Genomic DNA, 14,762 nt, shown 5'->3' with positions numbered 1-14,762 from the left:
TGTTGAGTAAATGTATAAATGTCGAGGTTTCTCACTCTAAAAATTAATAGTCATTTATAAGATTGGAAGTAGCAAAAAATGACTCTTTAGTGAATAGTTCAAGCTATAAAAACGAACATTACATATTGCTTAAAATATTTGTGTGCATATTATAATATGTAACATTTAATAAGCATAAATAATAGATACTTGCATCTTCTCATCAGATATTAATGTAACAAGTTCATCATAGAGGGAAAAAAATTGGAGGCCATTTAAATCCCAAGGATTCAAATACACAAAGGTCAAAAAACAAAAGCATTGATAGGAATGTACACAGCTTTCATTGATCAGCAGCGAGTGACGAAACAGACCAGAGCATAAGAAGTTAGGGTAATCAGACTAGATTCTTGTGACCTGCATTAGTCTGACCCTGGGAACTTTCTAGCAGGCTTTTTTATAACATTTAGAAATCAAAAAGACCTGGTTGCCTGATTCCTGACAATTTGATGTTAACCATAAAAGGTTACATTTCGATATGGAGATTTGTTTGTTTCTGGAAGGACTTCCAAAACAGTTGAGCAGGCAAGGAGGCTCAGTAGTTTAAACAAACATACCTCCATAAGTGACAAACGATTTCAAATAAGGAAATAATGGGTTTCCCTGATGGCTCAGATAGTATAGAATCTGCCTGCAATGCAGGAGACATAAGAGACCCGGGTTCGATCCCTGAGTCTGGAAGATCCCCTAGAGAAGGAAATGGCAATCCACTCAGTATTCTTGCCTGAAAAAAATTCCATGGACAGAGGAGCTTGGCAGGCTGCAGTCCAAAGGGTCTCGAAGAGTCGGACACAACTGAGTGACTAAGCACAGCACACCCACACACAAGGAAAGAAAAGAAGATGGAACAGAAAGAAAAGAGAACTGGGGAGAGAATGTGAAGGAATGCCCACATTTATAGCACAACGCTGTGGAGGAATCAGCGAAAACCATAAAGAGGAATGAACCAGAGCGGAAAAGAAAAATTTGTAATATTACAGAAGTAGGGGAATGTATTAGGTATAAGAGATAGATAACAGGCTACAGAGTATACAGGATGGGGACTAGAAAACAGACTTTGGATTTCAAGTGACAAATTAAGACAATGCTCGTTGAGCCAAATTTCAAAAGGCTGAGATGAAATTAGAATGAGCAAGTGAACACTGTTGTTTGACTCTGAGCTGTCATCTCAGTTGATTGATTTTAAATGACGGTTTCCCCATCTGAATGAAGGTTTTTAGCTCATTACCAGATAGAAACTCTTACTGGCAGTTTATATCTAATACATTGAAAGAAGTATATTACATACTCCAGTGAGTTGACTTTCACTCTCAATTTAACATTATCAAAATATTTCCAGATTACCTGAATCTTAAAAAAAAGAACTCAAAACAAACAAGGGGATGGAATGGGAATAATGAGCTCTGAATCTATGAGTCCGCCTCGTACATGACAGGCTGACACTCAAAGAGGGTTTTAAGTCTTCCAAATTCTTAGCAAGCTCTTCGGGGTCCAAGCACTCTGCATAAAGTGTCAAGAAGTTTGCCTCTACACAGGTTGTCTTACTTTAGAGAATATCAAATTAATGCTGTTGGCAGCTGACTCTAATATGTTTTTCAACTGTTTTGGTTCCTATGCTTAAATAACTAATATTGCCATTCTTGTTAGGACCCCCTCCTATCATGGTTGTATTTTTAATGTCTGGTACACTCTTGCTTCTGTGTAATTTCACCAATTATTCAATTACGTACTATTTTGCTTTTTTTTTTTTACAACACTGACCTATTATCACTTTTAATGCTAACATGCAGTACAAGAAACATGACAGCATATGTATGTGTGTATATGTATGTTTTTTTGTCTTGTTTTCTTCTGATTGACAATTCTTGGCATTGGTGTAATTGAGTTCATTTGTTTCCTTCATGGATATCATATGCATTCATTTAGTTACTCCTGCCCATCTTGGTGGGGAAAATTAAGTAGCCACTTTCTATTTTTTACAGGAGCACTTGACCTTACATATTTCTGTAATGGTAATAGAAATAATAACATCAGTTAAATGACTGAGTGCACTTTCCTCTTCCTCCCTGTTGCCCAGTAAGTTGAGTGTTATTACTATTATGGTTGCTATTGTTATTATTATCCTATTTTACAGATTTTTTTAAAAAAGGACCAGAGATTAAGTGGCTTTTCCAAAGCCATTAAGCTAGCCAGATGCAATTGAGAAAAACTCCCCTAGGAGTTCTGTTACGAAACTCTAGTGCTGCTACAAATCAACCGATTATCTGAAAGGCAGTTAGGAGGAGGTCAAAAGTAAAGGAAAAACAAAACCGATAGCAAGTTCTAAATGGCTTCTCCCTCTCTGATCAGAGTGTGATGGATGCCAGCCAGACCAATGAAAAGTCACTCCAGAGAGGCCGCTGGGAATGCCCCCACATTGCTGATGTCAGTGGGCACACGGTGTCACTTAGAGGCAGGGGGGTGGGTACTGTGTGGTGGTTATGGAGAGCAAAATAGGATTTATGCAATAGCGTTCCTTTCTACTCACGGCAATGCAATAATTTAATGGAGAAGAGTAGGAGAAAGAAAGAGGGTGTGTGTGTGTGTGTGCGTGCGTGTGTTAGTGAATTTTCTCTGGCAGGGAGGCAAGTAAAGGCAGAGATGACACTACTATGTGCCTGCTTTTGAGTCCATAAACTATTCTCATACTCTGGCTACTCAGAGTAGCAGTTGGCATCAACTGCTTGATGGTTTGGGTTTGGGTTTTGCTATGGTTTTTAATGAACCTAGAGTCATACCTGTGTGAGTCGAAAATAGAATAGGGAAGAATAAAATAAAGGTCCATGTCTCCTCTTAACTCTGTATTGTATAGATAGCGTACCCATGTCTTATTTGGCTGGACACTGTGGCAGCGCAGCCTGGTAGGTAACTATTCAGGCTCTAACACTACATCACTTAGGTCCATGTTGTGGCTTTCTGCACCTACTGCTGTGTGACTGGTACAAATGGCAAAACCCCTCTGTGTCCCAGGAGAATTATTGCTTTATCATTTATAAAAAGAAGGGCAATATTAGGACTTACTCGCTTCAAAGGGCTACTGAGAGAATGAAAAAAATTAATTCAAATGAAGTTTTTGAAGCAATGCCTGGCAGAGTAAATAAGTAACAAATGGAACCTCTTACTATAATTTAATGTGTGCTATACCAACTTGCATGCCAATTTAAGAAAATGATATCGGAAAGCCACTCTTGTCTTCCAGTCCTGGGAAGAACATTCTTATTCTACATGATAAAGCATAACATGGAGAGCTAAAATTTTTACGAGATATTTGGATAAATCTAACACTTAAAAAAGTCTCTCTCCCTAATTGTAATGCTTTGTTTTTCTAATTAATGTTCATATTCATTCACTGCTTTTATTTATTTGCTTGCTTTAGACAGGGTGGGATAGCTAAAACGTTGTATGATAATGAAATATTTAAATTTAAGCTATTTTATGTACCAAAATTATAATACTTAAGTAGAATCAACCAATTAAATTAGACCCTGCAATATATTTCAAAAGATATCTGATGCACATTTGTCCCTTTTATCTGACTGTGGAAGAGAGATAAGTAACTTATTAAAATATTTACTACTTTTCTGTTTTGCTGATTTTATTCCTACATTGAAGCACATAGATAAATCTAAGCTACTATTAAAATCCCACAAACGTAGTATCCTAATCAGGTTCACTGGTTGTGGATAAAAGTTAAAATACTAATTCTGTTTTTAGTGCTGCATAAACTGAGTTAAAATACGTCAGTTTATATCTGATATTGAAATCTCTTCTGCCTCAATGGTTTCTGATTTAATTTACCATTACAAAGACAAGGATTTACAGGATGAACTGTCCCTAAGGACTCTGATTAGACGTTGGTGTTACTCATGGTCTTCCTTTCTTGTTTTGAACCCAAAGAAGTGGGCAGTAACCCAAAACTGTTAACAAGAGAGACTCATTGGGAAGCCACTATTTAAAATATTTGGATGTTGACTTTCCTCCTGTGGACAGATGTTCCTATCAAAAAAAAACAATCACCCGTATTTTATATCAGTTGACCTCTGTGTGTGGGAGAATGGTTTATATTTATTCTGGAAAACAACAACAACAACTATTAGAGAAAAATATATCGTTCTCTAATTCCTGGAAAGTAAAGCGGGAACAGAGGAAGAAAAACAATTAACTTCTGCTTTCCTTAAACAGTAATACTAAAGTTTTGTTTTACATTCCATATTAACATATTTCTATGTAATCTTAAAGCAATGTTACATGACACAAAAATCTATCTATTATTATTAATTTTGTTTTGGGGAGGTTGCTTCAGATTTTTAAAAAAATGACTCTAAGAGGAATATAAATATTGCACAAATGTTTTCAATGGTTAAATAATTAACTAGGAGTAGCTTTATCACCTTTTTATAGATGAATACAAGTGACTAGAGGTATAATGAAGCAAAATGACTTAAAAGGGCCCCGAGGAAATCACAAAAATAAGATTGTAACTCTTTTCAATGCTACATCAATACCAAAGAATGAACAGCCAGAAGAGACTGAGTCTAAAATACTAAATATACTGACTATTATAAAGGCCTCTGTAATTTAACAGGTCAGTTTACTGTACACTTAATATAACTGTGCAGGGAAAAGAAGAAGAAAGCACGATAGTCTCCTAGGTACCCTTCTATTACATTGCTTTCTCTACTTTAAAAATTATACGATTTGAAACATCCTGGGAATGAGTTTGTATCAGAGAGGAGTACTCAAGAAGACTATGGTAAGGTCAGAGTCACAGCTGGAGTGAGTTTAAGTAACCTTGTCCTTTGCTTTCTCTTCTCTAACACAGAAATAAAATGATGGATGTCCCCACTTAGATTATCATTAAAATACTTTTCTTGCTATTCACTAGGTAACCTTCACTGGTGTCAACCATCAACTCTCTACTGTCGATAAAGAAAAGAAGTAGTGTAGTGTATTTCAAATATTTTTGTTTGTTTGTTTGGAAAGAATTAATTTTAGAGATGACTTGCTTTCCTGATTACGTTTAGTGTCAACTGAAGTACAGAGGAGATAGCAAATATTTAACCTCTAAGAGGGGAAAGTTGGGCTGGGATTTTCAGAAAAAGGTCACGGCTAATTTTAGAAAGTTAAGCGATCACCTCCAGAAAATAGGATATATAGTTTTTTTCAATGAGCATTTTCATGAGTGCATGCAAATAGATATGGCATTTTTATTAAAGAAAATTCAAAAAAAAAAAATATTAGTGTTCTCTTACCAACTTCCTCAAGCTTCCGTTTTAGTGTATTTCAAGCGTTCTTTTCTTACAACATAATTTCATCAAACCCCTGTCCCTCAAATGTCCAAATTATATTAGAAAATAATGGAATCTGAATTTATATGAAACCAATTTCACCTTCTTTTTAGAGACATACACCAAGAAGCTTTTCTACCTTTAAAATATAATTATTTTTCACAGTTCTAATCATAAGTTTTACAAATACTTCAAATTCATACAGCGTTGTGTTCAAATTAAATCTGCTGGTCTCAAAAAACAAAACAAGGAGTAAAGGCTAAAAGAAGCAATTACAAACACATTCAAAAGATTTCTCATTCACATATAAAAAAAATCACTGTTCATTTCAAGGGTAAACTGATTTTATAAATTGCTTTTTGAAAAAAAAATCTGCCTTTAAGGTGGCCTGCAAAAATCGATACCTCATACACCTGAGGTGATGTTGAGCAATAGTGTACTTAACAGAATATATTTGTTCACATGATATTGAAATTTTGTCTAATAATGCTTTTGATTTAGAAAGTTTGCAAGTCTCTTCATAAATTGAGATGTATAAATTATTCATATATAAGCTAGTTACAGTCCTACGATCTAATTTATCCAATATACATATACAAACGCATACTACCTTTTAAAACCCATCAGTAATAATAGATGCAAGTGGAAAGTCAAATTAAAACAATGTGAATAATTCACCAAAATAATTTTTGCTACTTCTGTTTCCATCACCTGAATGAAGAGTAAGACATTCAACTTTCTATGGCAGTTTGAATCAAAACTCATAACTATGTCTTTGAAAACAAACCTAAGGATGAGAATTTTAACATCCCTGGAGAACAGTGGATTTTCTCTGGGCACCCTCTAAATCTTTCCTGAAATTCAAAGACAACTTTTCCAGAAGTGATTTACAAATAATCCACCTTGCTGACAGGACAAGTAGAATTCCTATAAATAAGAATATTTTCTTTATATGACATCAGACTACGGTGAATCAAGAAAACCTTGGAGCCCATTTAGCCTCATTTTCACGTTTGTAGATTAATGAATTATTAAATTTCTTCAACAATTTCTTCTGCAATAGCAATAACATTTTTATTTTTATTCTCCATTATGAAAATAAATCAGGAAAAGTAGACAATCATTCAACTTTCACTTAAGGAAAAGAAGACTAAAGACTAAGTTTCTGACACTCATACTTGAGGTTTTATCTTACAGTCTCTGGTCCCTGTATCTTTACTGTTCGGGGCTTCCCTGGTGGCTCAGACAGTAAAGAATCCACCTGCAGTGCGGGAGACCTGGATTCAATCCCTAGGTTGGGAAGACTCCCTGGAGGAGGGCATGGCAACACACACCAGTATTCTTGCCTGGAAAATCCCACGGACAGAGGAACCTGGCGGGCTACAGTCCACAGGGTCGCAAAGAGTCGAACACGACTCTTAGTCGGACTAAGTCAGTGACTGACAGAACATCATCAATCAAAGACTGAGGATGGGAGACAGACATATTAGGCCTCAAAATGACACTATATAATTAGTTTTGACAGTTGGCATTTTACTTACAAATTTTCTCAATCAATTATTTTGTGATGGATAAAAATTCAGCTCAACTGAATTTTATTTGTAGTTTTTCTCCATAAAAGGATGTGGCCTCTTCCGTTTGGAACAATCTTTCTAATTTCCATTCCACTGTTGAAAATAAGAGTGCTAAAATTTTTGGTAACCACGTAAGAAGTGGAAGTAAGAAGATAAAGAGATCCATAAGTATTCAAAGAATTCCTCTACCTCTATAAGAAAAAGTTTTTTTTTCTATTTGTTCCTTCACAGCAGTACACATTTTAGACCACCCGATAAACAAGTGCAAAGCCAGAATATACAAAAGATAATAATTTTATTTTCCAGCTGTCTTCCTGTGATTCAACTCAGTGTTTCATTCCATGTTCCCACTGTCTCTAATACGTTACAATTTTCTCACAAATCCGATGTCAATTTTTAAGGATCCTGTATTACAATTAAGTGAATATAATGAAATATATTCCATTGAACCACTAAGATACGGAGAGCATAAAAGATATTCAACTCAAAAAAAAAAAAAAAAAGGAACTTCAACTGATGTATAAAAGAAATCTTCAATTTGAAGACATGCAACATAACTCAAATCCTCTTTAAGGAGCAGAAATTTGGAGAGATAGAAAAATAAGCAAACATATTTGTGTATGGATTGATATCAACACATAAGTGATAAGCCAGGTTTTTAGATGGATCCCACAGTCTAGCCCATATAACCCTATGGCTAGTGGTAGTACTGATATAACTGATAATTTGACTGAGCAACATTAGGTGTTGGGGCCCATGGTGTCAGAAGCTTTTAAACTTCTTTACAGAAATTCACAGAATGTACATAGATTAGAATCAAAAGGAACCTCAAAGATTACTGGGTCCATCCCTCTGTTCTTGGCTGAACTCAACACGGCTCTTTTCAACAACTGATAAGGTGGAATTTGAAGTCAGTAACATTAGGGGGGAAAGTCAGATGATTTGGACTGAATGCACCCTTTCTCTGTAAGCTTTGACCCATTGTGTGATGGGTTTCTAAGAGAATGTTGTCAGTTCCTATTGAAAACGGCAGAGCATTTCCTAACGAGGAAAAAAGAGCAATGAGAATGGTCTTGTAAGTGTGGATGGAGGTGTGTGCACATGTGTGAGAATATGCACAGGACATGTATGCCTGTGGTGTGTATGCAGATGTATAGTTTCTTATTTCCCCTGAGTCATTAAAAAGAATCCTGTGTTTGCAGACTTTGTTTTCCTTTCAGAGGAGAGCTGAAATGTTTGACATTTCAGAACCCAGGAAGCATTCTGGAACTGTAGAACTAGCAAAACTCTCCCCGTGAGAGGGCAGTAGGGGGCCAAGCAGAGCAGACTCTTCCCTGTGGTCCCTCCAAGACCGGGCTTGGCTGTCAATCTTCACCCTGACGCCTGCGCTGCGGGCATGGGCAGTGGAAGACGCTGCTGAGAGCGCGCACAGCAGCTGCAGCAGGCTCCTCTCGTAAAACGAGGAAACCCACGATCTGTGGGGCAATGAGCTGCCTTTATGAGTTGACAGTTGGGCTGTGTGAGGTGCCGGTGCTGCTGGGCAAACTGGCTCTCAGTCTTGGCTTCCCACAAAAGGAGCGGAAGGGGGAGCTGTAGTGGTTCCCAGTGCCCACAGGGCCCCCTTTCCTGGCTGCTGTGTGCTGGCCACAGCGGGTGCCGCGTGGAGCATGCGAGCTCTTCTCTCTGTGTCTGTTTGTGTAACTACTTGCATGACTGTCAATCTCCCTGTCTGCCTGTGTGACAGAGAGACAAAGATGCTCGGCAAAGTTTTCACTGGAAAACATACCTCGGGAGTTCTCCTGGCTATGTCCCAGGTACCCTGGTCCTCCGCACCTGATACTACCTCTGTCAGCTCATTATTTTGTTTCCTCTTGGATGATTTATATCCAGACGTGAGAAATGCACGTGTACTGAGGTTTTCTGTATGTGACCTAACTTCACGGAACTGAGAAGGAAGGAGAACCTGAAAAACGGTAAATTTTCCCTTCGGATTGTAAAGTGCATGGGATAAGAGCCCAGAAACTGGACTCAGACTGTCCGAATTGGAATCCCGCTCTGCCACCTACACTAAGTGTGTGCCTTGGGCAAATAGCTTCTACTCCTTGCCTAAGTTTCCTCATTTGCAGGGAAGGCATAATAACAGCGCCAAGCTCATAGGGTGGTGAAGATTAAATATATGGAAAACTCGTAGAACAATACCTGACACCCAATAGTTGCTGTGTGTTAGCTAGTAACAGCATCCTCGACATCCGCTGTGTTAAATGCGGAGAAGGACCGTCCTGCCCATTTTCCCCATCGGTACTCACTAGGGCTCCGTACATGCCCATATCCCAAAACAGAAATGACAAAGTACCCTATCCCCTATCCATCCCGCCCGCTCCATATCCTCCAGCACTCACACCCACACAGCCATTCCCACCAGCGCAATCGTGCATCTGGGAACCCCTCCCCAGCTATCCTGTGCGCCACACCTGGGGGCGCACTCCGTGTGGGCTAAGTCAAATGAAGTGCCCAAGAGCCCCGGTCCCTACCTCTTCTGGTTGAAGAGTGTATTGGGGGTATTTTCCTACCTGCCCCAGGTTTTTGCCCTTCTTACTGCCGCCGAAAGCCAGTCCTTGGTAAGTGCCCGCAGATCGATTGGCGGCCTGGGCAGGCGTCTCCCCGCCCAGAGAGGACTTGATGGAGTTGAGTTTGGCCCGTGAGCTGCCGAACTGTGAGCTCTCCACCATCAGCACCGCGGCCAGTAGGAGCAGGCAGCGGGAGGAGTCCTTGCCCCGCATCAATGCGGCCATCTCCCGGCGAGGGGTCCCCCGGGGAGGCGCAAAGCCCGCAAGGATGCGGATACAAATGGGAAGGAGGACCCCAACACGGGGCCCTGCACTCGGGGCGCCGGGACTCGCAGACTCTGTTCCCCCAACCCCACTTGGCTTTGGGGGCCCAGCACCGTGTGAACTCAGTCTCAAGCCTCAGACCCGGAGTAAGCGCGACCCAAGCAAGACCCGCTTCTCCGCCAGGGCAGGAAGTTCTGCAGTAACTGGAAGCAATCAAAGGCGAGGCGCCTTCTCGCCAAGGAGGCGTGACCCGAGGTGCAAGCAGACCCAGCCCCACGGACCGCACCGCTTCCGTTGCTCCTTGCCCACACCTCCTCCGAGGTTCTGCCTCGGCTCTCAGAGGTCCAGTCCTCCTCTTAACTGCTCAGGAGGTCCACATGAGTTCGTTCTCCTTCGGCCTCAGTTGCGTTTTCTCTCCTCTCTTCCTTCTCTACCTCTTAGGTCTCAACCTCTGCGGGACTCAAGCCCTCCTTTTCAAAGTTAGCGGGCACTAATATGGGAGATCAGGAACCGCCCCCAGACCGGACCCTGGAGATCAGAGGCCAGCTAAGGTTTCCCACGCGCATGCAAAGTCGCCCGAAGCGGTGTTCAACCAGCCCGCAGCCAAGCGCTGCCAGGGATGCTGCGTTGCCCCGGGAGCTGCCCTGCGCTCCGCGCGGTCTCCCTCGCTGCGTCTGCTCTCTCACCGCCGCCCCCTTTGCTTTTTATAGCTTCTCACAGCGGGGTGGTTGGGGGGGTGTTCCCTCCGCCCCCAGTTTAAGAGTGACAAAGACTAAAACCGTTTCTATCACCCCCACGTCCCCGCCCGCCCCCTTTCTCTTTTTCTTGCGGCTTTTCCTTCTGAGGCTTCCCCTTAGGCTTCTCCTCGCCCCCTCCCACTACCCTTCCACCGGAACAGCAACTGAGAAGATGGGATTTACCCCTAGAGTAACAGGCGGACTCCTAATTCCTGACAACCAACCGCACCAGAGGGTGGAAAAGCCTTTGCCAACAAACGGAGGGCAAATGTGGAAATTAAGAGGGTCGAACTGCCACCGCGGTTCAGGACTGCCAGCACCCTTCCATGGGTTCCCCCACCCACCTCCAGTCCCTGACTCCGAGAGGAGCCCTAGAAAAGCCCGACAGAAGGTTAAGGAAAATGAGCATCTGGGCGTTAATGGTCTGTGTACACTCACGTTGGGTTTTAGCCTGTGCCTCCCAGAGGATGTGTGAGGCTGGCACTGTATTGGTGCGCCAGGGAGTGTGTAACCGATCCAGATGGGGCTTTGGGAAGAAGAGCATCAGAGAAGGGGGAAAGAAAGTCCCACCACGCTACCAAGAGGCATTTGGCACTTTCTCGTCTCCTCCTTCTTCACCCTACAGACCCCCTCCCCACCACACAAATAGCTGTTTGTCTCTGTCTTTGAGGAGCGGGAGGAATAGAGGCTGGGGACCTGAGCTCTGAACCGCACAGTTCTACGGGCATCTTTATCATCCTAGGCAACTCCTCCTCTGCAAAGAGGAAATCCCAGATAGGAATGAACTGCGGGCGAGGGAGTCTCTGAGGTTCTGCTTTCTGCCTCTTAGCCTCTGGCAATTATATGCAATGCCTTTCCTGGGAGACCCGGAGGCTCGCCAGGTCTCCTTTGCTTCGGCGGGAAAGAGGTTCAGAAAAGGGCTCGAGCGTGGCGCTTGGGGGCGCCAGTGGCAGCTGGCGAGGCGAGGAAGTAAATGCTAGAGATGAGACTTGTCCCAGGCAATCTCCCGGTTTGGAGATGATCAGAGGCAATAGAGCGCCCAAGCTTCCAAAACAACCCGAGGGCTTAGGAAATTGTTGCATTTCTCCTTCTCTGCTGTGCTACCATCTGTGCACAGAGAAGTCGAGGCTGTGCGGCACCACCACTCGGTGGAGAACAGCTAGGGGAGGAAGCTGTTCTTTCGGAACACGCTGTCGAATTTTCAGACCCGAGTTCCTCAGCTTTCACATCGGATCCTAGCACACAAGGGAATGGACAGGGACACACAGTCAAGGTGGTACTGAGAACGCTAGCCATTCCTTTCTTTTCTCGCAAAAGGGCTGAGGTCTAAAGTGTGAATTTACAGCTGGGTCCCCCAGGCTGCACCAGCCTTGCATGGAATCTGTGTGTGGAATTCATTTTCAGAATGATTTTTTTTTTCTTTTTGAATACACAAGCAAAAGGTGATTAAAATTTGAGGAATCCTCAGGTATGTTTTCTTCAGATTTCCATGTGCTTCCTCAGAATATAAGAGATTTACCTTTAAAAAATATTTTTTTCACTTTTAAAAAATGTGCCCAGAAATGGATTTGTAAGGACAAGTGAAACATTCCAGGCACTACTGGAGGGCAAGAAAACTGACTTACACTCTATAGATCAGTACTTGGGATTCAACGCATAGCCTTTATACAGGGGCATATCTTTTGTCTTCATTGGGATTTGCCAATCAGAGAAATAGATAAAATTAACTTAGGAGGCTAAAGGTTTGTATATTTTTCAAGAGTATTTTAGAGCAAGAGGAAAAGGGAGTTAAATATGTAAGCAATAAATTGCTTAACCTCCACTTGAAGAGTGTGGATATCCACAATCTGCTGAAGAACCACCTCAAATGAATCAAAAGAAAATTTGAAGATACTTTGCCTGTTTCTGTTGATTCCCTCTTTCTTTACCACCAAAGTAAGATGCTACATAGTCAGAACCTAACTCCTGGCATGTTCTACAAAGAAATAAGTGTAAAGCTCAGCATATGTACTCTTGAGAAACCCCTAGGCTCTGGATATCAGGATAAAGAGATTATCTCAGAGGTTTACACAGGACCCTACAAATTCCAAAAGCAAACTTTGCAAATACAGTTAAAAATCAAAGTTCACATGAAAGTTACTTTCACAAACATTGTCCCTTTTATATAAAACAAAATCAACTGCTAAAACATACACAACTGCACCTGAGGCTAAAAAGGAGGTAAAAAACTAATTTCATTCATGATACAAATGCTCTCTGTAACACTGTATAGAAGACAGAAACAGACACACAAAACCCACATGCAGACAAGTAGATACGCATACACAAAATCAACTAACTGCAAATAAACGTAATCCTTTGGATTACTGTCATGATCCCACACATGTTTTCTTATGTGTTTTCGTAAGTATGAAGACACACATTTCATATTCTACAAAAACAGACTTTTATACCTTTTGCAATAGCATCATTAGGAAGCAAATGTATAAAAGCAACACTATACAGAAGTATAGGGTCCTCTTAACCAGATGAAAGTGCCTCTTTCTCCTTTGGCCATAATTTCCCTCTTTTTGCTCCTCACTTTAGGGTCAACTTTGGTTCCACAGAAAAATCACAACTGACTCAGCAGTTCCTACCGGGTCCTGATTTCCTTCTGAACACTTAGGGCCAACGTGAGCTCAGTGTGCTCCTCGTTGCCTTATTCTTGTTTTCCATCCTATTACCTCTCCCTGCATTAGCAACTACTTCCAACAATAATCCATTATCAGTTGCTCATTTATTCACTGTAAATTTATTAAACGTAGGGCCTTGAGTATATAAAAGTGAGTAAGTCAGGGCCTTGGCATTGGAGGGGCTCACATTCCACTGTGAAGGCCGTGACTTACTGAAATCTGCCTCCACCCATCTCAGGAGTTGCTGCCATGACCTTCCTCTGTTCTCATCTGCCACTGAATTCTGCCAGCCAAAGTCTCTAAGAGGGTATTTGGATCTTCCAAGCTAGACTGAATTTTCACATGACTATGGGAATAAAAGTATTAGCAGTGTCCCCCCAGAGTCTTGTCTTTTCTCATGAATTGCATTTTAATAGCATACAGGGAGATAGTATCCCTATATTTGTGGTTAAATGCAGAGAAATGACACTAAATAAGAATAGAAGTAGGGTACTATGGCAAACTTGGAAAGGGACACTAATTTTCAGTAGGGCCCACAGGTCCACAATCATTTTGTTCACATGAGATAGACATGAAACATCATCATGCTGGTGTTAAAGGATTTGGAATTTCTGTCTTTGTAGGTTTCCTCTCTCCATAATAAATCAATAAATCAGCCTACCTGGTCCTCTATTCTAGCAAGACTTTGGCTCTTACCAATGACAATTTTATGTTTCTCACTTTGCCTAAGGAAAGACAGTACCATGTGTCAGCACCAATTACATTTTAAATAATGCATAATAAATAGTTGTTAGCACTAGTACTGTACACATTACCAGATATGAAAAATTGCATCTCCTGTACACACTATCCTTGCGATAGTTCAGCTGTTCACTCTCTTCTAACTTGATCTCCTGGACAACAGAACCAGCTAATGAGAAAAGACCATGTCACTCACATTTAAGGCACTAGCTGTACTTGACATAAACAAGCACAGGTGAAATGGTTCAAGTTTATTTCGGAGTAAATCCATCAGAAACATGATTTCTTAGCCAATGTCTTGTTTTATGGTCCTAACACATCAGTCTTCTCAATACTTAATCTGCCACCCAAATGAAAGAAATTTATTAAAGTAGTCCCTCCCGGAGAGACTAAATCCAGCTAATAAAAAGCATGCAAATAATATAGTCAGAAACTCAGGTACAGAAACTTCTATTGATTCTTGTGCATACGAGTGACCTTAAATAGAACTGAAATTAGGTATCACCTCCAAACATTTAACACCAAACCTGTCACAATTTCTGCTGGTTCTACACCTCTACTGCTGAGCTCTGGCAGGTTGTTTTAAGATTCATCTTTGGAAAGAGTACTAGACTTGGTGGCAAAAGGGAATTCTACTTAATTCTTGACAGAGGGCAGTAGTTTCCAAACTCTGTTCCTTGGATCTCCAGAGTTCTCCAGAAGTCTGACAAGGAAGTTAGACCTGCTCTTATTTTTGACAGGATCTCATGGGAAATGGCTCCAGCAAGATGGATTTTTAAATGCCTGTCTTGTTACTGTTTTTATTTAGGGGAGGGCTGTGTTAGTTGCTTGGTTGTTTTTA

At 41.2% G+C, this 14,762-nt stretch overlaps 1 protein-coding gene across 2 annotated transcripts in view; it reads right to left on the bottom strand.

Moving 5' to 3' along the window:
* DKK2 (dickkopf WNT signaling pathway inhibitor 2) overlaps positions 1 to 10,436 on the bottom strand; it is a 132,632-nt gene extending 122,196 nt beyond the window's left edge. Inside the window, exon 1 of one of the 2 annotated variants that reach the window (NM_001082615.1) lies at positions 9,511 to 10,436. In NM_001082615.1, coding sequence (NP_001076084.1) covers positions 9,511 to 9,732 — 222 coding nt within the window. In that variant the 5' untranslated portion in view covers positions 9,733 to 10,436. Of the gene's footprint in view, positions 1 to 9,471 lie in introns of both variants that reach the window. The other variant, XM_059887637.1, reaches the window with a different exon arrangement.
* Positions 10,437 to 14,762: the final 4,326 nt, after the last annotated feature.

Source organism: Bos taurus, chromosome 6, assembly GCF_002263795.3.
Source record: "Bos taurus isolate L1 Dominette 01449 registration number 42190680 breed Hereford chromosome 6, ARS-UCD2.0, whole genome shotgun sequence".
NCBI lineage: Eukaryota > Metazoa > Chordata > Mammalia > Artiodactyla > Bovidae > Bos > Bos taurus.
This window is presented reverse-complemented; position numbering and strand designations above follow the sequence as displayed.